Here is a 25,788-nt window from a genome sequence, read left to right as displayed (position 1 = left end):
AGGACAGCTAGGCATAATGATACCCACCTTTAATTCCAACACTGGGGAGGCAGAGATATGGAGATCTTGAGGCTAGTGTGGTCTACATAGTGAGTTCTGGGACAGCCAGAACTACATAGAAAGACCCTGTCTCAGGAAAAAAGAAAAGAAAGAAGGAGGAAAAAGATTGTCTAGGTTTTCTAGAGAAATCAAATGAAAAGGTGAGGATTCTCTGAGCCATTAGTGTATTGAAGAAGTCTGTACTCATTGCTTTCTCCTTTTTCTGTCTTCTACCAAGAACTGTTTGAGAAGAAGATTCAGCTAGCATACAAAGCAAGGAGTCTCATCATGGCCTCTTCAGATATACAGAGTGTTCTGCTTTGTTCTCATTCCTTCCCTGTTTGCTTTTTTTTAAGGTACATGGGAATTGGACTCTCAGCGCAAGGCGTTAACATGAACAGACTGCCTGGTGAGTCACTGTTCAAGAAAACATTGTTCTGCTCTCATCTGTCCTGATCTGTTAGAGCAAAAGTGGCAGCTCAGAGACTTGGGAGGGTCTTGTTTGTAGGATGTCACGGCTTTGGGTGGAGAATTCCAAATGATGGTCACCACATTAGGACATCTTATCTTTCAAAAATTGAGAGAAGCTACAGAGAAGGCCTGGCAGTTAAATGTAGAAGTTAAGGCCCCAGTTAAGAGTGCTTCCTGTTTTTCTAGAGGACTTGAGTTCACTTCCCAGCACTCATGTCATGCCACTCACAACTGCCTCCTTGGACCCCTGCACTCAAGTGCACAAACTCACTCTTAGACCAACACAATTACACACAATTAAAAATAAAATAAAATCTTTAAAAAATGAATTGGCAAGTGGTTGTTACTTATGGAATTTGAACTGTTTACTGTTAAAATGAAGTGACCTGAACTTACTCCTATTGGGGCTACGCCTCAGTAACCCTCAATCCTATTGGCCATTGCCAGCCTGGGACTCAGGCATGTGCCGGGAGGCATGTACTGCCAAGCCTGGCTCCTTTTTGCTTGTTACTTCACCGTGTTAAAGATCAAAGTCTTCAAGTGGCTTCCCACGTGGAACCTGGTTGAGGTGAATTCTGAATAAATAAAAGATATGGTTAAGATATCTGAATTTGTAGTGTGGGGACAGCAGATTCAGATTAGTGGAATGTTCTCGGTTCTGCACCTGGTCAGTCTCTGCCAGTCCAGCGTACTTCCAGCTGTTCATTCTCAGTCCTAGCTGGGCACAGCTGAGGAGGCAGAAACCTACCCTAAGAAGTGACAGCTTCCAAGTGATGCTGCTGGGCCCATGTTTGTCTTCAGTGGTAGAGGTGTCCTCACCTTAAGTGGTGAGCTACCCTGATACCGTCACCAGGCAGGCAATGAATGTCCTCCTGATTTTGATTGTATTCCTTGGGTCTGTGATGCAGAAGACAGCTGGCTTTGTAAAGAGGGAGTAACACTTCAATGCCTTTTCCAAATAATTTAATCTTCACCACAAATTTGTCGATAATGGACTCATTTCAAATGCATTCTACACTTGCTCTGGATTCAACTACTTGTGAGGAATTTGTTTTTGTTTTGTTTTGTTTTTTTCTTTTTGCCCTTTTGCTTTGATACGATTGAAAGCAACTGTATAAATGTAAGTTAGATGTAGTCTCTTTATATTTTTAAATTCTCTTATATAGATCTGTTTCTTGCTTTCAGTGTGACCTTTGAACTTTTGTATTGTTTTGGTATTGAAAAAAATTTGTTTTTGGAGACAGTCTTGTTGTGTATTTCAAGCTGGCTTTAAATTTGAGCTTTCTCTTGCCTCTGCTTCCCTTTCCCAAGTGTGATCATAGCTGGGCTCCACAGGCTCTGCTTGCTTTGACCTCATTTTCACTGACTGCTGGCTCTTCCTGAGTGCTTCTTCCTGCCATATCTGAACTCTGCCTGACAACTCTGTATGTAGGAAGAAAAGCCACGTTGACTTTGGACTGGGCTCTTTGAGAAGGATGGACATCCCTGACTTTCCTAGAATGCAAGGCTAGCCAAATGTGTGGGCAGATCTTGTATAGAACAGAGAAACGGATAGAGTGGAGGAATTCTCAGGAATGATGGTGAGCCTGTCATTGCTCAGTCTACTGCTCAATTTGGAAGGTTTGGATATAAGAGTATGCTTTTCTGAGATCTCTCTCTCTCTCTCTCTCTCTCTCTCTCTCTCTCTCTCTCTCTCTGTGTCTGTCTGTCTGTCTGCCTGCCTGCCTTGAACATATGTATTCTAAAACTGAAAGCATCATCACTTTTTAACACTTAGACCTGAAACTCCTTGCAGGTACTTTGGTAGGGAGGCAAGATGAAGTATGCTAGCAACTAAAGCCTTCATGCCAAATACTTTTGGTTTCCAAGAGGCCCTTGAAGACTAATTGGGTTGATTGGATGTGTGATTGATGGAGTAAATGGAGAGTAAATTGGCTTGGCTGGGTCCAAATTTTGAGACTTTTGTTATTACCTTTAGATGAGATGTTTGAGAGACAATGTATCTTCGAGCCTGCTGGCCACTTGTTAGGGCATCTATTGTCTGTAGGCCAATGCTTCTGTCCACATAGGCTCTGAGGGGGCTTTTTCTTTTCTTTTTTTTTTTTTTTTTTTTTTTTTTGAGACAGGATCTTTCTGTTATCTTTTTCTGGCTGTCTTGGAACTTGCAATATAGACCATAGTGGCCTCAAACATACAGGGTTCTACCAGCCTCTGCCTCCCAGGTGCTGGGATTCAAGGCAACTACACCCCACTCACATATCCCTTTTGAGATCAGTGTGTGCATATATACTCAGTGGACAGATTATTGCTTTCTGTGTTTGTTCACCATCAATGGACTCAGTCAAGCCATTTATTTTGGATGCATCATACCTACAAACCTTTCTTTTTTTATTGGATATTTGTATTTATGTGAAGGAGTTTGTTTTGAGACATGGTTTTTCTATGTAGCTGAGGCTGTCCTTGAACTCATAGTCTTTCTACCTTGCTCTTAGTGCTGGAATTGCAGGCTTGCCACACAATGCCTGACTGTTTTGCTTTAAATTAAAATTAAAATATTTATTCTGCTGGGTATTAAACCTAGGACTTTGCATGTTCTAGGCAAATACTCTCCTACTGAGCTACCTAATCAGCAGGGTTTGCTGTTTGATCTGCCTTAGAACGGTCTTCATGCAAACTGCTTGTTTTTCTTCTAATGTTTTTTAGGGAGGGGTATTACTGTATAGTGAAGATGTCAGAGTTTTTTGTTTTTTTAAAGATTTATTTATTTTATGTATAAGTACCCTATAGCTATCTTCAGACATACCAGAAGAGGACATCAGATCCTATTATAGATGGTTGTGAGCCACCATGTGTTTGCTGGGAATTGAACTCAGAACCTCTGAAAGAGCAGTCAGTGCTCTTAACTGCTGAGCCATCTCTCCAGCCCAATGTCAAGGTTTTTTAATTTGGCTGTCAGACCTTTTTGGGAGGTGCTGGTGACAGGAAAGAAGAATCTCATGTATATCAAGACAGGGTCCTCAAACTCTGTATATAGCTAAGAGTGACTTTGAACTCTGATCTTCCTGTTTCTCTGAAACCTGGGATTACAGGCCTATGCCATTATAAGCCTTTACCGCCACACCTGGTTTTGAGCTAGGCCAGTTGGATACATTACTAGCAAGCCTTACTAATAAGATGCTGTACTGACATTTTACATTCATAAGGTATGCAAAAAATTCATGTTAGCATCAGAAACCTTAACTTCACTGAAAATTAAGTCTTCCAAACCAGAAATGGCATACATCTTTCTGTTTTTTCTTAAGTTTTATTTACTTATTTATTTATAATTGTTGTTACTGCTGTTCTTTTTTTGTTTTGAACTAGTGTCTTACAATGTATCTCAAGCTGGTTTCAGACTAGTCATCTGCCTACCTTAGCTTATTGAGGTTTTTTTCCTTTTTTTTTTTTTCTTTTTTCTTTTTTTTCGGAGCTGGGGACTGAACCCAGGGCCTTGCGCTTCCTAGGCAAGCGCTCTACCACTGAGCTAAATCCCCAACCTTTCCTTTTTTCTATTGAGTTTTCTGAGTGCTGGGATTGTAGGTGTGTTTCTATGCTCAGCAGAACTAATGGTGTCTTAGCCAGGATGTTTGCCTCATCATTGGTTATATTTTGTCTCATTTGTTACTGGAGTTTAAAACTTATTATTGCTCTAAATTATTTTATTTATGTTTATGCTTGTTTTATTTTTTGAGAGGGTTTTATGTAGCTCAAGCTGACTCACAATTGCTATGTGACTGAGGCTGACTGACTTCCTGGTCCTCCTGCCTCCGTTTTCTAAGTGCTGGATTACAGACACAAGTCATTACCTCCAGTCTCTTTTGTTGGTTTTTTCCATGGTTTTTCAAGACAGGGTCTCACTATGTTTCCCTGGCTGTCCTAGAATTTGGTCTGTAGACCAGGCTTGCCCCATACTCACAGAGATCCACCTGCCTCTGCCTTCCAAGTGCTGAGACTAAAAGGCATGCCCCACCACCGTCCAGCTTGTCTTTTTGTAAAACAAAAGTTACTTTTTTTTTTCTTTTTTTCCGGAGCTGGGGACGGAACCCAGGGCCTTGCGCTTCAGGGCCTTGCGCTTGCTAGGCAAGGGCTCTACCACTGAGCTAAATCCCCAACCCCAAAAGTTACATTTTTTAAAGTTTACTTTGCATACACAAATATGTGTATGGGTATACTCATGTCAGGGCCCACATAGGAGGTTGGGGAGAACTTTCAGGAAGCAGTTCTCTCCTTCCATGTTTGTTCCTGGAATTGGACAAAGGTGTTTGGGCTTGGAGACATGCCATATGTTCTGAGCCGTCTTTCCAACCCTTTATGTTAATCTTAATGATTATACTGTTTCATATTTAACTGGGGAAGGACACTTGTTTTGAGGAGTAAGTACCTTTTTATGTCTCCATTTTAGGTAGTATTGGTGTTTGGAATAATATAGGTGTTTGAATTATTCATTCTATGAACATTGTATGCTAGGTGTGTAATACCCATGATTGGAGGAGGCATGTTTAATAGAGGGGAGAGAGAGTGGTAGAGGTAGTGAATACTGCTTCTCAGTCATGTTTGGTCTGATACTGCTGACTTTACCAGGTAGACATAGCAATGGCATAGGAAGGCCTATGCCTGTGAGTATATATATATATGTTTTCTGGGGAATACATGGTTCCCTGGAGGAAGTCAGAACTGGCCAGTGGAAGAAGAGCTTGTATTTCTTCCAAGGCGTGGTGATGGTAGCCTCCTCCTCTTTCTCCTCTTCTTCCTCCTCCTCTTCCTCTTCTTCCTCCAGTAAGTAGCTGGGAGCTAAAGGATTGCTTTGTAGAGGCAAGATGTTGTCAAATCAGTCCACCCTAACTCTGTGTGGAGGAAGGACTTACCAGAGGACTTGAAGCTGGGGCTCTGGGACAGTAAGAACTTTACATCCTCAGCTTGTGGAGCTGTAGGGGATGGTAAACTTGTGGTGTACAAAAAGACTCTTTTTTCACACTAGGACACTAAATGGAAGCATTTAGTCACAAGTGGGCTGGGGCCCGAGGATGCAGCTCAGTAATGAGATTGTGGGTTTGGTCCCCAGCACACTGCCAGTTCCCTAAATTAGGCGGTTTTTTTTTTTTTTTAAAGATTTATTCAGGGGCTGGGGATTTAGCTCAGTGGTAGAGCGCTTACCTAGGAAGCGCAAGGCCCTGGGTTCGGTCCCCAGCTCCGAAAAAAAAGAACCAAAAAAAAAAAAAAAAAGATTTATTCATTTATTATATATAAATACACTGCAGCTGTCTTCATAGACACCAGAAGAGGGCATCAGATCTCTTTACAGATGGTTGTGAGCCACCATGTGGTTGCTGGGAACTGAACTTGGGACCTCTGGAAGAGCAGTCGGGGCTCTTAACCACTAAGCCATCTCTCCAGCCCCTAGGCGGGTTTTAGATGTGTGTATATTGAGATAACTGAGAAGACTCTTGCTATGTCATTGGGAGAGGTTCCTTATCTTGATGCTGTGTATGCAGGTTATGTTTTTCTTTATGAGGGTGGTGATGGGGATTGAACCCAGAATCTTACACTTGCGAACTCTCTACTACTGACCTATTCCACTCAGCCTATATAGATTACTTTATATTTGCAAGTTTAGAAAACTTAGGTGGGCAAGGGAGATAGCTCAATTGGTAAATGGCCAATTTGAAGAACTGAGTTTGGATCTTCAGAACCCACATAAAAGCTAGGTGTGGTACATGCACATGTAACCCCAGTGCTGGGCTGTGTGTGTATAAATAGACAGATTCCTGAAGCTCACAGACCAGCCAACCTCGCTGAGTAGTGAACTTCAGGTTCAGCTAGAGACCATGTTTCAGAATATAAAAGGTGGAGTAATTGAGGAGATATCCAGTGCTAACCCTGCACACTGCCCCATGTGCATGTACCCCTGCACTGACAAGCACATACTGGAGTGACAATTTTGGAGTTTGGTTTCTTAAAAAAATAAAAAACCACACAGAAATATCATATGAATGTTTTTGTTTTAATCCCAGGTATGGGATATGGACTGCTTCAGATTATTCACAGCAAGTGACTAGGATTTTGCCAACTGGAGATAGTTCTGTGACTGTGAGGTTTGGAATGTTGGGACCTTTTCAAAGCGTATATAAATGCTTGGTCCCTGAGAAGCAGAATCAGTTGCTGGGTTGTTGGTTGCTGTCGGTTGTGATTTGTTAAGTAGAACACAAAGAAGAATTAAGAAATGAGCTACCCTGACTGCAAAGACCAAACTTGCCCTGAGGAACTCAGGAGGAAGTAGTTTAACAATAACTTCGGGGGTTGGGGATTTAGCTCAGTGATAGAGCGCTTGCCTAGCAAGCGCAAGGCCCTGGGTTCGGTCCCCAGCTCCGAAAAAAAGAACCAAAAAAAAAACCCAAAAAAACAAACAAACAAAAAAAAAACCAATAACTTCGCTCCCCTTCTCACCCTGACTTTATTCAGGGATCTTTTTCTTTTCTCTATATCCTTATCTCTCTTCTCTAGGGTTAGGGGGTTGAAAGGGAGAAGAGTGGAGGAAAGAAGAACCCACAAGGTAGGGAAATCCAGCTACAACACATCCCTTCCAGTACACCATACACATAGAAACAAAACAAAGTGAAATAACAAAGCAAAACAAAACAAACCATGTATGAGTCAGCAAGTTTTAGCCAAAGTTTTGTTTTGTTTTGAGGGTTGTTTGGGTGAGAAATCGGGCGTGTTGGGTTTGTAATTGTGCAGTTTGCCCCTACCATGTGGTAAGGGCCTTTGTGCTTTTGTTTGCAGTCACCTGGAGATGGGTGTATGGATTCTGCTCAATACGGAGGGAGGACTAGGAAATGGGACTTAGTTACTTCTTTCTGGGAGCCTTGGATATCCAGGTACCAGTTGGGAGTCACAGGAAAGTACAGGAACTCACCCAGGGTTGGGTGTGCTGGCACACATCTGTCAGGAGCCTGAGGCTGGAGGCTGGTGAGTTCTCAGCCAGCTTAGGCTCTTTAGTAAACCATTCTTCAAGTTAAAAACAAATTGTCAAGCATGATGGCTCTTGCTTTTATCTCAGCAGATATAGGTAGATCACTCTGAGTTCTAAGCCTGCTTGGTCTATGTAAGTGAAACCTTGTTTTAGACAAACAAACTTTGAGCACTGTGGGGGATAAGCACTGTGATATGAGGGATACACTGAGCGCTCTGGCTGGTCAGAGGAGTTAAATGCCCTCCCTCCTCATTTCCTGGCTACTTGCCTGGAATTGCTGGGTGGGGTCCAGTGCCGAGCTGCTGCTTCAGCATTTGTAAGTGGCGCAGGCAATACTCTTTCATCCTGAAAGAGGCCACTAGAATGAAAAGGATCACCCTTGATCCTGGGCCAAGAAGGCCTTGGAGGTTAGCCCCTGTGGGCTAGCTTTTCCCTGGTTGCAGGGAAACTTGTCAGGGCAGGTTCCATCATCTTCTTGGAGGTCTGTCTTCTCTAGCCCAGGCTTTGGGTGTGAAGTCGCATTGGCAACTCCATCATGGCTCCTTGCGCTGCAGAGCTTCTGGGGAAGTATCACCAGTTCTGTTTCCATAGGAAGCCTGGAATGCCTTCTGGTTCCATTATAGCATTGTGTGAACAGAATTCTGATTGACCCACGGGCACTTTGCTCTTGGAGCTATAGATAACCAAGCGCCTTTGTGTTCTAGGCTCTGTCTGTGCTGGGTGCTTTACAGGGAAGGTCTCATTCATCATAACTGTGAGGCCCTAATAATGCATTGTGCACATACTCTATGATAGGCACTGAGTGGAACCCTGAGGTTAATAGTATCCCCTCCTGTGAAACTTGCCCAGTAGGGGAGAAACATGTAGTTAGGAACCCAGTGTTGGGCAGTTTGCATTTGGTAAGTGTCTTGAAGGACTGATCACTCTAGTTAGGCCTTCCTGAGGCAGGGCCATTCAGGCTGGAAGTTAAAGGATGAGGAGGAGTCAGTCAGGCCAGGGGTATGAGATAACACGTGGTAAAGAAAGGTCAGATGGGAAAAGGATAAAGATCCTGATGGAAGAGGTGCAGAAGAGCTGAGCCGTAAGAGGATAACCAGGTCAGTGGGACTGGGCTGTATCGTTGACAGGGTCCAGGAGAGAATACGGACTGTCTTGGGTGTTTTGAGGAAACCATAGTACAGGTTGGAAGGGCAGCAATAAGTTCAAGGAGACCAGTTAGAACCTGTCTCAGTGGCCTGGAACTTCATGAATTGATGTGGACAAGATTCATGAGGAGAAGATGGGAATGGCTAGCTCTTCGGGAGGTGACTGAGCAAGCCTTAGTATTTTAGAACAGTGGACAGTTGGTCTGCAAGTTACTAGTGCATCTCCAGAAAGCTGCACACCATCACTTTTAAAAATCATTAAGTTTGGGGCTGAAACTTAGTTGGTGAGTGTTTGTTTGCCCAGCATGTAAAGGTCTGATCCCCAGTCCCCCTGCATAATGTGACTCGTGCATGGAATGTAGTTATGCACGCCTCTAATCCCAGCTCTCTTGGAGGTACAGCAGGTTAATCAGAAATTCCAGGGTTTCTCTGCTCTCTAGAGAGTTTTGAGGCAGCCTGAGGTATTTGAGACACTGTCTCAAATTTTATTTTAATTTTTTGGTTTGTTTTTGAAGACAGGGTTTCTCAGTGTAGTTCTGGTTGTCCTAGAACTCATGCTATAGACCAGGCTGACTTTGAACTCGCAGATCTTCTGCCTCTTCCCACTGACAAGCATGCACCACCACCTCCCTGCAAAATTATAAAAAATGCTTTTATTAATAAAACAGTGGCTGTTTTGATTCTAAATCTTGGCAACATTGAAAACAGACTGGGAGCCTGAGTCACGTAGCTCTTGTCAAAACCAGTCAGAGAGAAGATGTTAACCTGGGAAACCCAGGCCTAATCTATCCTGCTGCTTGCAGTTGAGAAGTAATTGGCCCTTGGCTCTTAATACTGCCTCTTCTGAGCCTTGAAGGAGTCTTGCAAGCATGGATAGACACCTTTTCTTTTCTTTTTTTTTTAGACACATTTTCTTATGGCCCTGATTCACTTTTGAGTGTCGGAAACCAGGCAGAACTGGTATGAGACTGATAGATCTTTCTCCTCTTTCCTTCTCTACCCTAGACTCCTCATGTCTCTGGTCCCTTTGGGTCTACTGTCTTATTCTAATGAGCAGTAACTGAGTAAAGGGCCTGTAGGAGTGGTGGCAGCAGTATTGGTCTTCTTTAAGAGAACTTTTCGTGGCTTATGAGGGGTCATTTGGGCTTGGCCAGGTTCCGAGAGGGCAGTAAGAGGACAGCCAGGGGACCTTCCAGCAGGAGAATCCTGCCCACTCACTGCCTTGACTGTACTAAGCTTTTCAGCAAATCATCCCTTGAGAAACCTCGGTTCTTAAGGCTGCCAGACACTGAACCTGCTTGCTCTAAATGGAAGTTTTCTTGCAAAGACCAGTGTCCTCTACTGATAGTCAGACTCCTAGCCCTCCTGTGTGCTCCTAGAATAACCTGTAGGCTCTCTACTCATCTTGTCCCATGCTCCTGCTGCTGTCTCTAGTCTGTCCTTTCTGCATCCATGACCTCCATACTGGTTTCCTCACCTCAGACCTCTGCTTTCGTTTGTTTTTTTTTTTTTTTTTTTAAGATTTATTTATTATATATAAGTACACTGTAGCTGTCTTAGTTCACACCAGAAGAGGACATCAGATCCCATTACAGATGGTTATGAGCCACCATGTGGTTGCTGGGATTTGAACTCAGGACCTCTGGAAGAGCAGTCAGTGCTCTTAACCACTGAGCCATCTCTCCAGCCCAGACCTCTGCTTTCTACTGTGTACATTGTGCCCCTGTCTGCTTTGGACCTCTGATGCCTCTGCTGAGAGGACAGTCTTTGCTCTGCCTCTTCCTCAAATACCTCTATCTCCTGCACGTGCTACACATACATCATCATGGCTGTGGGGCACCTCAGACATACTGCTGACATTCCACACTGCCACTGGCAGGCATTGGTTGATTTTGCCTGAAAATGTCCTTCCTTTTGATCCCTAGTGTAATCTTCCTTGGTCCCTTTAGCTCTGACATTTGTAATCATTCCTTGTATGACTCACATTTATCATATTTGTGCTTGAATTGGGAGCTCCTTAGGACTTGGACTACATTTTACTGACAGGGTCTTACTGTGTAGCCCTGGCTGTTGTGGAACTCACTCTGTAGACCTGTCTGACCTTGGGCTCACAGAGATCACCTGTGTCTTCCACCCAGAGTACTGGGATCAAAGGTGTGTGCTACTAGATATGGTAATGCCTGGCTGTGGAATACATCTTTTTTTTTTTTTTTTTTTTTTTTTTTTTTTTTTTTTGGTTCTTTTTTTCGGAGCTGGGGACCGAACCCAGGGCCTTGCGCTTCCTAGGTAAGCGCTCTACCACTGTGCTAAATCCCCAGCCCCGGAATACATCTTTTAGTCATGACTCACCAAGAGTGTTTACAGACCTTGCATATAATGGCTTTGGGTTGAAATTGTTCTTGTATTTTGCTGTCCTTTGCCTCAACATAATGAACTTCAGTAAGTCACCTGTCAGTTTTGAACCAGTTTGCATCAGATCCTCTTGGCCTGAGGCCAGCCTTCAGCTTGATGAGCCTTGATTTAGAGCTCAGCCTACCCCAGTTCCTTAAGCTCTGTGGCACTGATGGCTGCTGAGTCTTCCACCTCATACTTACAGGGTTCAGTGTCATTGAATCAGAAGCTGGCTCACATTCGGTCATGCGGAAGGCAGTTAATTGATTGTGTTTGTATATGTGTGTGGCTGCCCATACAGGTTTGTGTATGTGTGGAGGTCATAGGATACCTTGCGATGCTCAGTTCTCTCCTACCCTTTGAGTCTGGGGATCCAACTCAAGATACAAGGTGTGGCCACAAGCACCTTTACCTGCTGAGACATGAAGATTTTATTGCTAACCTGGAAGGTCTTGAGGGCTGTGTGATTGGCATGTGAAACTGTATGGCTCGGTGGCTGAGGTGGTGACTGGGGAGTCACATTGCCTGCATTTGCATTCTTGCAGCTTTGCTACCTAGAATGATTACTTGATTGCTTGGTTCTTTAGTTTCTCCATCTGTAAAATGGAAGAAATACATTAGCATATAAGTATCTGGAGTGGGTGGTGGTTATGAGAACTAAAGATTCTTTTGTGGGGAGGGTTTAAGACAGAATCTCACAATATACCTCAAGATTCTGAGGCTCAGAATCTTCCTGCCTTAGCATCCCAAATGCTGGGATTGCAGGTGTGTACTGCCACATCCTGACGAATGAGTTTATTTGTAGACAATACTATGAGTTCTACTTGACACACAAAAAGGGAAGGGGTGCATAAGTATAGTTATTGTTGTTGGAAAAGGTAAAATTTTTTCTATCTGAAAAAGGGAGCACCTGTGCATTTAAAGTTCTATGAATTGTCTACATATAGATTGGAGTTAGTTTTTATTGAAACTGCACTATTTGAAGCTGGGCATGATGGGGGACATATTTAATCTCAGCGTTCAGGAGGCAGAGGCAGGTGGGTCTTTGTGAGCCCAAGGCCACCCTGTTCTGCACAGTAAGTTTCAGGACAGCCAGGACTGTATAATAAAGAGATTCTGTCTCAGAGAGAGACAGAGACAGAGAGACAGAGAGACAGACACAGACTGCACTTACCTCTCAGGTGTTTGTTTTCTCTATTTGGATATAGATTGTGCTAGCAGTAGTAGCATTCTGGAAGGTGGCTGAGCACATGGTCAGAATGTTGATACTTCTAATGTGTTCTTGTAGGTTATTGGCTCAGTGAAGCACCTTTGCCTTCCAGGCTGTTGGGGCAGAGGGATGGCACTGTGGGTACTTACTAGTGCAGGTGATGACAGGCACACCTTCCCCATGAGGCTGTGATGCTCAGATTCTTAAGATCATATGGGAGCGTCTTAGTTTGCACTGTCAGAAGTTTCTGTTGGAAGATGTGGAAGTTTTGTTTATCTTTTGCAAGGTGTTCTTTGGCCTCCTTAAGTGTGAAACCAAGAAGCAGGTGTGGCCCCGAAATAAGAATGTTGGAACCCTGGGCTAAATGACTCACAGGCAAGACTAGATGATCTACTGGTAGGTGAGCGTAGCTGCCTGCTGCCTCACCCATTGCCTTGGAGAACTAGCAGGAAAGAGTGGGCTCTGGGACTTCTTGATCAAGGAAGCTGACTGAAGAAGGCAGGATTGTGGATGGAGACCAGGGGTTTGGGCTTCTTTGACGCTTGGGTGTTTTGAGAGGTTGGGGGTCTAGATCTTGCTTCTGTGCCTCAGATGGAGCCAGGGAAACTCATGCTGTGTCTCTTAAAGGAGGACCATCTGCAACAGAGCTAGGTTTCTGGCAGTGTCCCATTCACCTTTCCTGTAGTAAGGCTGCTGTGCTCATGGTGTCGCATAGATCACCTTGATTGTGACAGAGAAGAATTCAGGCCCACTCAGACCTATTTTCCCTAATTGTTAGAAGGTATTTCTGGAAGGATCTAGTTAGGATTGGGAGTACATCTCCTGGAACAGCTATTGCCCAAGCCTGATCTAGGGATTGAGATGGGGAAGGACACAGGATGGAGTAGTCTGCGTTGTCTCCACAGAATATGGGAAGTAAGTGAGCACCTTTCCTCCTGGAGTGCACCTTACCAAGCCTCACTGCTTGGATAGCCACAGGATAGCCCCAGCAGGAGAGCTGCTTCTGCCAGCTGGGCCACATTCTGCACATAGCTCATCTGTCACATCTGCACAGGCATAGGAGGGGAACCACAGAACAGAGAGTTCAGGGGTCAGTGCCAGGTTCATGTGAGAGGGTGAATAAATAACAGGATGTTCAGTATCCTTCCTCTACCCTCCTAAGGGTGCAGCTGGAACACTGGGAAGTTTCTGAAGTAAACAGTAGTAGCAGGTGGTGATACAGCAGATGATTTAGATATTGCTGGCATGGAGGCAGGTTTCCGATAGTCTGGAAATGATGCTTGTGTATAGCTGCCAAACAGGAATTATTCTCTCCATGTCATGTAAGCGGGGTCCTTGTTGCCTGCTAAGCACCCATACCAGGCTCTTTGTTCAGTCATCATCTTGTGGAACATCTTTCCTTTCCATGGTGCTTCATGAGGGTGTGCCCTGTAGTGCTCAAGCCCTCTGTGAGGGAAGTGGTGCTTTCCTCCAGCTGGGTGGGTTGAACATTAGGGCTGCACTAAGATTTGGGGTGCCCTTTCTCACTCCAGCAGAATCCTTGGCATAAAACTGGGAGTCATATGTTCCCTGTTAGTATTGTTGTCCTGTACATACCTCCTAAGCCAGTGCCTAGAGACTGCTGGAGAGAAGAAGCTAATTGGTTGTTACCCAGTAGTTCAGTCCTGTAGGGTACTTCAGGTAAGCCGTGACTATAAAAGGGATCAGTCAGGAAATTGTCTGAAGCCACTGAGCAGCTGCCCAGGGCTAGGGTTGTGAGAAGTGAGGTTGGCACCAAAGAGCCTGGTGCTGCCCGACCCATTGTTGCCTTTCTTTCTTTCTCTCCTTTCTCTTTTGGAGATGTCCTTAGAAGATATCTGAATAGGAGTGATGGGCCTAGGAACCTTGGGAAACCAGGGGTGGAGAATTAGTCAGAAATCCTGATGGTTCAGGTGATGGTGTGATGGGAGGAGCTTGGTTAGAGTGAGAGCCTCCACCTCTCATTTACCTAGGTTCAAGTCTAGCACTGCCCTTAGCCCTGTGGCTATCCAGGTGAACTTTTCCAAGGGCTACTGCCCTCACCCACAGGAGACACACCTTAGCATGTCATCACTACGACTTGGCAGCCTTTTTGAAGGCTGCTAAGTTAGACATGAAAATTCTTTTTTGTCTGTCTGTCTGTGTGGGTTTTTTGCTTTCTGGGTTTTTGGTTTGTATGTGCGTGTGCGTATGCGTGTGCATGTGTTTTAAACAGGGTTTCTCTGTTGCCCTGGCTATCCTAGAACTTTGTAGACCAGGCTGGCTTTGAGCTCACAAAGATCCACCTGCCCCTGCCTCCCAAGTTCTGGGATTAAAGGGGTGTGCCACCACCATCTGGCTAGATTTTAACACTCTTTTTTTTTTGGTTCTTTTTTTTTCCTTGCGCTTCCTAGGTAAGCGCTCTACCACTGAGCTAAATCCCTAGCCCCGATTTTAACACTCTTATCACTTGACATTGGGGTTCATTATTGGCAGTATTCTGTTCTTTGAAACATCAGCTCCTGTCCTCTGTAAACATTACTGGACTTTGGCTGCCTCTCTGTATGTTGTTTCATACCTGTAACTCCCATCACTTGGGAAACTAAAGCAAGAGGATTGCTTAGAGTTTTCGACTTGTGCTACAGAGTGAGAAACTGTCTAAACAAGCGTATTTTTCAAGCTGATCACAGTGTACACTTGTAGGTTCAGCTACTTAGACCAAGGTAGAGAATCACTTGAGGTCAGGAGTTCAACACCAGGCTTCATAACACAGCCAGACTCAAAAAACAAAATGAAATAAAACCCCAAACCTGTGTTTTTTCAGGGCAAGTTGAGTCCTTTGAGGGAAATGGTCTATTGACAGTAGAAAACTTGTGTCTGTTACCCTTGATGAGGGATTCTCCAGTATGTTCTGAGGAGACTGTGGCCAGATCAGCCTAGAACAGGGTGGGGAGCCCTTGTTGCTCCACCTCTCACAACCAGTACTATGTGTAGAAGTCTGTGTCAAAACCAGTGGGAACTCAGTAGCACTGCATCCAGGCCACCTTTGGGGAGCGTTTTCTTCATATTTACCTATAACTTAGGACTTGGTGATGTGTGCAAGGTCAGTCTTCTCTCTACTTTACCCACACATCACTCACCCATATAGCCCTCCCCAGATATCTGAAAGGAGCCCTATGGGAAATGCGCAGAAGCGAAACTCTACCCTAGAGAGAAAGTCCGGGGAGTGGGGGCTGCACACCCCCATTGTGCAGAACAGTGCCATCCCTTTCCTTAACCTGGTTCAGTGTCTGACAAACGCAGCTTTTCCTAGGGGATCTGGGAGGTGAAGGAGAACAACTCGGCCAGATGAGACAGATGCCATTTGAGCCTAGACCTAGCCAGACCCAGTTAGACTCTCTTGGTCATTCCTAGGTGTCTCCTGGCCACCAGGGATGATGGCACAAGATTGTTTATCTCTCTGTCTCTTTCATTCTTATATTTATTTATATGTGGGTAGGTGTTTTGCACATGTAGTATCTGTGGAGGCCAGAAGAATGTATCAGAACTGGAGTTACAGATGGTTGTGAGCCACCATGTGTTTGCTGGGAGTTGAACTGGGTCCTTTGTAAGAGCAGCAGTGCTCTTTTCTGCTGAGCTCTCTCTCCATCCCTCACTACACAGGTGCTGACTATATCCTCCCTTGCCCTACTCATGGCTTCAAATTGATCCCTATGTCCTGTATCAGTGGAAGATCCAGGAGCTTGTGGGAAGGCATGCTTTACCCAGTGTCATTAGCTACATAGAGTTTTTTGTTTGTTTTGGCTTTTTCCTTTCCTTCTTTAACATAGTTTCCATGTAAAGCCACCAGGAAGACTCTGCTCCTTACTGTTTTCTGCCTACAGCTGCCAGAGGTTTTAGGATTGCCATGGCCCAAGATTCCCCAAACTGAGGTTAATGGCCATGGGTGCGGTGTGGCTGCACAGTGCTGTGATGGGAATGTGCTCTGTTACCTCATAGTATCTACTGAATGGAAACACATGCACAAAAAAACCTTCTGCTTCCCTGTTAGCCATTGTTGATCTGTTGTACACTGTCGTCCTGCCAGTCTTTTAAAGATAACTGGGGTTAGAGGGGAAGCATGTTTGCCCAATTTCTGAATGGAATTCCTTGAACTGACAACTACCCTGTGGGCCAGCCCTACTATTGACGTCCCACACTGCGCTTGCTCTCTTCATAGTAGCCCCAGGACCTCAGAGACTTAGGAAACCCCCAGCCCAGCACATTTCCTCTCCGTAGCCGGCCCTGAACCTCTAGAATGGTCCTTGAGTGCTGTGTGTGTTCTGAGTGCTTCAGACAACTGAAAACAGAGAGGCCTGGATCTTCTGCTACTGGGCCGTTCAAGCTGTTGAGAGAGGTGGGTGGTGACCCTGCTTGCCATTGCAGGGCAAAAGGGAGCTAAACGTACAGTGTACCCAAGTGTGATTACTAGACTGGTGTCTAAGGTTGTGAGAAAAAAGAACCTTACTATAAATACTTCCTTTGGCTTGTGATACACAGTCTTATCAAATCCTGCCATCCTTGAAAGTCAGAACTCAAGAACTGAAGAGTTGGGATTCAGACTCAAACACTGAGTCAGTAAGATCATTTGAACCTGACTTTGAGATCAGCCAGTGCAATATAGTGAGACCCCAACTGAAATAAAACAAAATCAAGTCCTCTGACCCAAAGTCCACTGTTGAGTGGTAATTGGGAAAATACTGGTTTGAAGGCCCAGGCTCAGCCTAGCTTTGTGGGTAAGGCATGGTCTGGCCCCTTTCTATGGGTAGCATTGTGCCAGAACCTAGTGGGCAGCCACAGCTTAGGCCCCCATCCAGGGTTTTGACCTAGTATACTGATGATGTGGTTTGGTGGTAGTCTTTTCTGCTCCTTGTTACTTTGGGACTAAAGCCCTTGATGTGTTCTGGTGGATAGAAGTGGCATGGGTGGGCTCCCAGAGCCATCATGCTGGAGTCTCTCACTCTGCATGGTATGTGGGAATGCCAAGACAATGAACCATTTCATTTCCTCAGCCCACCCTGTGTATGTGTTGGGTCTTCCTATTTTGATGATGAGTCAGGGGAAGTAGGTGGTACTGGGGTTCCTAAACTGGACACATGGAGCCTCCTGGGCTGAATGTAGCTTGCCTTTCCTTTTTGTTACTGGCATCTGGTAGGTACTTGATTCTGGCAGGGCACCCTGCCATTTAGCTTTTCTGATAGGGTGCCAGTGTGACCAGTTCTCTTTGAGAGTAGCAATACCTAATTTCTTTGGAGAAGGAGGAATGGTTAACAACATCCTGTCAGCCCAGCCATCTTTCTGAGCCAGAGCTACCTGGATATGATTCCCTACAGAGCCTGACCTAGACAATAGGGTCTACCTGTCCTCTTGTGACCCTTGTGTCCTGCTGTCCTTTGAAGCAGCATGGCTCTAGTCATGGCTTTGTTCTTTTTGCAGGACTGGGCATCAGACTCAGAAGGGTTTCAAGCATGTTAGGCAAGCAGTCTACTGCTGACCTTCATGTCTGTAGTCTGGTAGTCTGGTAGTCTGGTAGTGGAAATGGCAAATCTCATTAGCAGACACGTACTGAACTTTATACCAGGCTCCCCCAGAGAAAAAGGAGTGTGCATGCTGTTAGCATTAGGGCACAAGTGGGGAAGGTGCATCATTCTTAAGGAGAGGGTGCTGGGTAGGGAGGGCTTACTCAGGCATGGGTATTGGTCTTCTAAATAGGAAAGGGGTACTTAGCACCATAAATGACTCAAGCTTCTAGGGATATCAACATCCTCTGCCTTGTTTATTGGTGAGGAGTAGAGAACCACAGGAATGAAGCTGTTTGCTAGAGCAGAGTCATATCCACCACCTGGCTGTAGGTCTCTCTTCAAAGTGCAAAAATAACTTCACTATCAGTCTCTCTATGGAACCTCATGCGTACCACACAGACACTCTTATCACTGAGCTGTCTTCAGTCCTACATGAACCACACGTTCAGCACTATGGACAGAAGGATGTTTGACTATGGTTCCTGTACTCAGAAAATGTTGATTACTTAAGGAAGAGACCCTATCTCTAATCACCTTGGTCTCCTGACCTCTGGAAAGGCAAATGGGCAAGGTCTCAAGTACCCATATGTTTCTCAGGGCTCTTTGTATCTCTTGCCTCTGCTCTCTGTTTATTAGCCTTAGGCTCCTAAACTGGCTTTTTCTAACAGTGGCTGAGAGGAGCTTTGAGAGCTGTTATCCTTATAGCTACCTGTGCCAAGTTGTTTCTCAGATGGGCCAATTGTATTCTCTTTACCCAAATCTGTCTGTCCCTCTGATCCTCTTGACAAGTAGAACTCTGCTCAAAAGTGTATTGGTGTTTGTCTGAATATGTATACCACATGCATGCAGTACCCATGGAGGCCAGAAAAGGGCATTGGATCTCCTGGAACTGGAGTTACACCGATGGTTGGGAGCTGGGTGCTGGGAATTGAACCCAGGCCCTCTTAACTGCTGAGCTATGTCTCTAATCTCTCCTAGGTATATCTTGCTTACTTGTTTACTTACATGTTATGTCTTTTCTATTCCATATCCCCCTTTGCAAACTCCTTGGAGCAGGCTTTTATTATTCAGTGGCAAAGTGGACAGCACCTTGTCCTTTCCAAAAGGAAGTTCTCATGCTAGCTATGAACCATTCTGCTGTTATAGCTGCTATTCCTAAGGAAAAACATAACATTCTGGGTTTTTGAAATATTTTTATTTTTATTTTATGTATACGAATGTTTGCCTACATGTTTATGTGTATCCTGTGTGTGCAGCACCCAAATAGGCCAGAAGAGGAAATCAGTGTTTTAGAACTTGAGTTAGCAGTCGTGAGCTGCTTTGTGAGTGCTGGCAACCAAACCTGGGTCCTCTGTGAAGAGCAGTAAGTGCTCTCAACCACTGAGTCATCTCTTTAGTGTCCTGGTTTTGTTATTGTTTGAGACATTGTTTTACTATGTAGCCAGCTGTGGCTTGCTTAGAGCTCTTAAGTACACCAGGCTGGCCTAGATTTCAGAGCTTCACCTACCTGTCTTCTGAGAAAAAAGCATGTACTGCCACACTTGGCAACAGTCTGTTGTCTTAGTGGTAGCACAGTTTCTCTCTCTCTCTCTCTCTCTCTCTCTCTCTCTCTCTCTCTCTGTGTGTGTGTGTGTGTGTGTGTGTGTGTGTATACATTTGTTAAAGTTAATTTGAATTGTACTGCTAAAATGGAAGAGGAGCTAGGAGTATAGTCAGTAGTATAGTATGCTTAGTATAAGTGATACTGCATTGAATCTCTTCTTATTCAAGCGATTGAAGCCAGTCTAGGCAGTTTAGACTTTGTCTTAAAATAAAATGTAAAAAAAAAAAAAAAAAAAAAAGAATTAGTATAGCTGAATGGTGGAATGCCTGCCTAGCATTCCCAAGACCCTTGTTTTGATTTCTAGTACCATTATAAAGAAAAGGATACATTATTCTCTAGTTAAAACACATACACATATTTTTAACCATTGGGCAAACTGTACTTGGGAGATGCAGGCAGGAGGATCAGAAAAGTTCAGGACCAGCCTCAGTACCATAGTGAGTTAGAGGCTATTGTGGACTTCTAGAGATCCTGTCTGAAAAACAAAATCGTAACAACCCACCAGTATAGATCTAAATTCTAGTTGACTTGTGAGGCTTTCTGTTTTGCCTGTCTTCCAGTGAGTCCCTTTCAGCCCTGCCTCAGCTCCTCAGAGGTGATGATTTGGTGGACTCAAAATCAAAATATGTGTGTAACTCACCAAGACCATGCCTCTGTAGGCAGTTCTATGAAAGACCACACTCCTGAGTGCTGGCTAAGGTGGGCAGAGAGTCTGGGAAGTGTAACTGAGACCTTCAGAGCCTTCTATCAAGTGCTTATTTTCAGCTATTGCTGCTCTCTTCCCCACAGGTTGGGACAAACATTCCTATGGTTACCATGGCGATGATGGGCATTCCTTCTGCTCCTCGGGGACGGGCCAGCCTTATGGTCCCACATTCACCACAGGTGATGTGATCGGCTGTTGTGTCAACCTCATCAATGGCACCTGCTTCTACACCAAGAATGGCCACAGCCTTGGTAGGTGCATGGGAGACCTTGAAGGGTCTGGCCTGCAAAGCCACTTTGGTTGCTGAGAAGCTCAAGGGCAGGTCTTGAAGTCAAAGTAGAATCATGGAGCCTCTGCACAGCTCTCTCTAAGAAACTGCAGGCATTTCTAGTCACTGGGACCCTCTCAGGTGAATGGAAGGCAACAGGGAATGCTTGTTATTAACCTGTTCCTTCAGCAGCATTTGTTGGATAAGTCCAGGGTGGTTACTGAGGGTGCAGGAATATTCTGGTCACAATCCTGGCTTGTCTTGTCTCTTGTATTTGATGGAGAAGTTTGAGGGCCTTGACTGTAGTAATCAGTGATTAGGGTTTGAATGCCTAGAACCTGACCCAGATTGGGCAGTTCTTCTGATAGTTGGGATAATAAAGGTAATAGTGAGGGCTGTCAGACAGAAAGTAAACAGGAAGGAGTCAGATATGGACAGATCTCTGCAGCAATGTTGACAGAGTTACAAGTAAAACTCCAGAGAGAAATGGGAGGATGCAATGGAGAAAGGGCCAGGAGAAAAGGCAGGTGAGTATCCTGAGGTTAACCCAGTTGTGATGGGTATGAGGATTGAGAACAGAGGTGCAGAGGTATAGAGGCATGGGTGCACTTGTGAGAAGAGAAAGGTGAGGCAGACCTGGACTGGTGCAGTGTTAAACAGAGTGAAGGAAGGAGTCTAGCAGTGGAAAAGTTGAGGTTGTGATGGGCTCCTTGAATGGAGCTGTTCTATACATGAACTTAGCATTAGAACTTTAGCTGGATGTGGTGGTAAATGCCTGGAATCCCAGCACTGCAGAGGTGGAGGAAGGTAGAACAGAAGTTGAAGGCCGTCTTTAGCTCTGTGAGTTTGAGGCCAGCCTAGACTATCAGAGCACTATAAAAACAAAACAGAAAGCATGCCAGATTGGGCACAAATCCCATCATTCAGGAGTGGAGGCAAGATGGTTTGTATGTTAAAGGCCAGCAACTGACCTGTGCAACTACCCCAATATTGCTCTATGACTTCCATACATGCCGTGGTATGTGTGTGTCCCTATTCACATAAGTGCATAAAAACACAAGATAAAGTCAACTCATTAAAATTTAAAACATATGATAAAAAACTTCAGCAAAAGGACTTTGACTACTCTGGTGCCTTTTCCTAAGGTACTGACTGGGATATGGTCAAACTTTCCTAATTCGGTTCCTAGCTGCTGGGCTTGGCTGCCTTGCAAGGGTCTCTACTCTAGCCACACAGCCCTCTTCTTCCAAGGAGAGGGCCAGAAGTACCTCACTAACCAGGCCACTAAGCTTTGCAGGAATGGAAACCTGGTGCCCTGCTTCTAGCTGGCTCTGTGGGCAGTAAATATCTGGCTACTGTTCCCACACCTTGTGTGGCTTTTCTAGGAGGTAGCCAGCACAGAATCAAGAGTTGGGAGGGAATTAGGTTTGCTCTTGACTGGGGATGAGCAACGAAGAGCCAGTGTGTCAGTAGGGTAGTTTGTACTCTGTAGCCCAGGACCAGCAGGGAAGGACAGAAACATGGTGATTGAGAACATGTCACGGGCAGAGTTTCCCTGATGCGCATCTGGAGAAACTCCTGAGACTGAATGTCACTAGTTGCAGTTGCTGGCAAGTTCTCAAGAAGGTTCTTTGCTCCTCCTTCTGCTTCCTGACTCTGGCTGTTTCCTCACTTTGGACATCCCTGCTGCCAGGACCCCAAGGGCTACTGTATTCACTCAGTGCACGTTCTTTTACCTCCCATCTGCAGCCAGTTTCACATTCCTCTAGCTTGTCCACATTTTGCTTACAGCACGATGTCTGCTATGGAATATAACATTGGGGAGATACTGTGCTGCACATGTAGTCGCTGTGCATTTCATGTCTCTTTCGAACCCTCTAGATGGGTGCTGGGACCACCAAAGGATTACAAACTTTGTTAGCTGGGTCCCTCAGGCAGTTTTTTAGTCATCTGCCTATCAAATGCTTTTCATGGACCCTGTACAAAGACCTACACATGCTTACACTTCATGTAGTAAGTAGTATAATGCCTATTTTTTTTCTAATCTTTTAAAAAATTTTCTGTAGTCTTGTTTATTTCTTTTTTTTTTTTTTCCTTTTTTCTTTTTGTCAGAGCTAGGGACCGAACCCAGAGCCGTCTTGTTTATTTCTTGATATTCGATGTTTATTTCTAACTTCGGTTAACACAAAGTATGAGAAACAAGTTGATTAATAAGGATACTCAACTTGCTAGGGGAGGGAAAGGTCAAGATTTGAGTCCTGTGTGTAGTTGAGCTTGCTTAGCTAGATGCCAACCAGTAAGAACCTTTGGTGAATCTGGAGATGGAGTCCAGTGGTAGAGCACTTGCCTAGCTTCTTCAGGATCCTACATTCAATCCTAGTACCGTAAAACAAGGTAAAGTAAACACAGAAAAGGCCAAAGAATCAGTTTATCCTGCATCACCTCCATCTCTAAGCTCCATCTGGTAGCACAGGCCATAATCCCAATTTGTTAAGGCAGGGGCTTTAAAAGCTCAGGGCCAGCCAGCTAGGGCATCTTAAGAAGAAGGAATAAGAAAAATAAATGATAAGAAATAGTAATAATAATAAGTGAGAGCAGGCTGGAGATAGGAGCCATTGATAGAGCACTGATTGCATTCCTAATACTGGGGGGATGGGGAAGTGGGCGGGAGTGAGTCAAGTATATTAGCTTGAAGCCCATGTTTTACCACCTGGTTCATAAATGTATTGTTGAGCACTTACTGAAAGATAAATAGGTCCTGTCCTTTGTATGTTCTAGATCATGAAGTTTCATGATGTTGGATTGATAGATGCTGGGTGAATCTTCCCACATCATGTGCCAACTTGTCACTACTAATATGCTTCAGACTCTAGTTCTGTCCGCTTTAGGGAAGTAGAATGACATTTCCTGTCTCTGGCTTCCCTGGTCCTTTTCTTGGTCAGCCCTCGAGCCTTATATACCATCATTCAGTATTTCTTATTATCCATCATACACCATCTCTTTTGGTGAATTCAGGGACACTTTGAAGATGAGCTAGCCTACTGCCGTTCTACCAGTCCTGTTACCTGACCTGGCTCCTGCAAGGCCTCAGCAGATACTTGATGATTAAATTAGTAAACGGAGATGGAGAACTGCTGTCTGGTCCACAAGTGGTCTGTGTGCTTGTAGATTCCTCTTCGTGTGGTTCTGTACTGACGTACATGGTCTTCTGTCCTCAGCTTCAGGGCCTTGACCGTTTGGTCCTCATCAGCAATCCTGGCTATTTCGTTTGCCTGGCCTTTCATCCTGTGTGCCTACCCAAATCTTATTGTCATAGTAGCCTTGTGGAGGCTCAGGGCCTCCTCATGGAGCGGTGTTGTTTTCTACAGTGCAGCATAGATGAGAGTGATTTCTTTCTTCATTGTTCTGGAAGCCCTTCAAGGACTTGTCATTCCTGGTACCATTGTAAGGCAGAGTTGGGCAGGTCTAAGTGGGTCAACCTTTCCCAGAGTGTGGCAGTTTTTTCACTGTGTAGCCAGCCCAACAGCAACCACCTTGTACCTAGACTGCATACTGCATGGTATATCATACAGCTTTCATAGACTGTCTTACTTTCCTGTCCTTATTTCCCGCTTCCTTCATGAGGTAAAGGGTTCTTCAGATGGGCTAGACTACTTTGGTTGACTTGCGAAAAGGTCACATGGCAGTGATTGATGAAGCTCGAGTCCCCCTTCTTTTAAGGTCCTGTGAGCTTCTCCTCAACCCTAGGTGAGAGTTGCACCTTAGATCCTCCGTGATCTACAAGGGTAGCTCTCCAGCAGACTACACTATAATGAGAAGTTTCTGATGCTGTGACTCTGACCCTATTTACGAGGCTCACAATTGTCCCCAGGCCGTTGAAGCATAAGGTTGTTGTCTTTTACTCATTGAAGAGTAAAGTAGCCAATTTGTACCTAGACCTAGCAAAGAATGTGTCATCTGGGGGGCTGGAGAGATGGCTCAGTGGTTAAGAGCACTGACTGCTCTTCCAGAGGACCTGAGTTCAATTCCCAGCAACCACATGGTGGCTCACAACCATCTGTCATGGGATCTGATGCCCTTTTCTGGCGTGTCTGAAGACAGTGACAGTGTACTCATATAAATAAATAAAATAAAATCTTTATTTAAAAAAAAAAAGAATGTGTCATCTGTCCTCACCTAGTCTATGAATCAGTGTGAGGAAGAGCATACACTTTGTAAAACTGCTCAGACTTCAACTGTGCTGTATTGCTGAGTTCTGTTTCCTGCTGGATTAGGGTGCAGGAAGTCCTTTGGGACCTTCAAGGAATCCATACTTTGTATACCCCTAATGCCAGAAGCTGAGGAGTTCCCACATGATAGAAGTCTTTTAAAAAAAAGAGGTCTGTGAGGCCTTGGAAGAGTCTCCCTTGGCTCCTCACAATCGGATGCCCCATCCTGTGGATCGTGCTCAGGTTTACTTGTATGTTGGGAGTTGCATAACCTCCACCCTTACTGCAGCTCAAATCTTAAGTCCATAGATGCATTCCCCACTCCAACAGGAGTGTTTAGGGGATGCACAGGCCTTTGTCAGCCAGATCTTGGATAATAAGGAACTTCTGAGAACTTGAAATAAATGGAGTCTGAGTGTGGGCGCACTAATCTGTCAACTTGGACTCAGACTAAGGCTGTATAGAACTACCTACCAACATCTCAGTGACCAAAGGCAACTCCTTTAACCTCTGAGGATATTTTCTTTGTCTGAAAACTGGGAGAATGAACACAATGCTGTTCTAAGGAATGAACGTGAGGAGTGGATCAGGTAATAGATGATAAGGTAAGCACATGGTAGGCTTGTATACAGACACGTTAGATATCAAGAGGTTTGAACAGCCAGCTGAGGAGATAAATCGCTTGGTTTAGGTCTTTTTAGCAGATGTTCTTGGAAAAAGTGGAAAAAACTATAGGCAATTAGTTAATAACCTAAGGTCCTGGTTTTCCTTCTGCTTAGATTATACAGCAAGAAGAAGGCCCAGGCCTAAAACTACCGGACCCTGGTACCTCTTGTACATGCTTGACTACCATCTGCACTTTTGAGTTCACAGAGCTCTGGAGACCAAGGGACCATCCCTATTTAATCACTGATGACTGTCTTTTCCTCCCCACAGGTATTGCCTTCACAGATCTCCCGGTGAGTACTACAAGTAATGGGTCTTCCTCCTCCTGGGCTGTTGAGGGCTGCTGGGTGGGTGGTGGTACCTCCAAGTGCAGGGTGTGGAGTCTGGCCCTTTCCCCAAGCAGGGATGTGTGATGTGTTGCCAGCTTGAGGGTGCCAATAAGGGTTACCTGCTGGCCATCCTCTCTCTTCAGCAGCAAGGCCTGGTCTTCCTCCACGTCTCTTAGCAGGTGACA

At 44.8% G+C, this 25,788-nt stretch overlaps 1 protein-coding gene and 1 long non-coding RNA gene across 11 annotated transcripts in view; one reads left to right on the top strand and one right to left on the bottom strand.

Moving 5' to 3' along the window:
- Positions 1-25,788, top strand: part of Ranbp10 (RAN binding protein 10) — a 60,618-nt gene that overhangs the window by 20,704 nt on the left and 14,126 nt on the right. For 5 of the 10 annotated variants that reach the window (XR_015643414.1, NM_001135875.1, XM_087594862.1 and 2 more), the window contains exons 3-5: positions 396-448; positions 20,216-20,383; positions 25,545-25,567. Coding sequence is in view for 8 of the 10 variants with exons in the window: in NM_001135875.1 (NP_001129347.1) it covers positions 396-448; positions 20,216-20,383; positions 25,545-25,567 (244 nt within the window). In the remaining 2 variants the exon portion in view is untranslated. Of the gene's footprint in view, positions 1-395; positions 449-20,215; positions 20,388-25,544; positions 25,568-25,788 lie in introns of all 10 variants that reach the window. The other 5 variants (XM_087594863.1, XM_087594860.1, XM_087594859.1 and 2 more) reach the window with 2 other exon arrangements.
- On the bottom strand, positions 9,122-12,948 carry LOC108348930 (uncharacterized). The gene is made up of 3 exons (XR_015644115.1): positions 12,230-12,948; positions 11,498-11,651; positions 9,122-9,294 (listed from the first exon to the last, which is right to left on the bottom strand). It is a non-coding gene; the product is annotated as an uncharacterized LOC108348930 (long non-coding RNA).

This window comes from Rattus norvegicus, chromosome 19 (genome assembly GCF_021556685.1).
Source record: "Rattus norvegicus strain SHRSP/BbbUtx chromosome 19, alternate assembly SHRSP_T2T, whole genome shotgun sequence".
Classification (NCBI taxonomy): Eukaryota; Metazoa; Chordata; class Mammalia; order Rodentia; family Muridae; genus Rattus; species Rattus norvegicus.
This window is presented reverse-complemented; position numbering and strand designations above follow the sequence as displayed.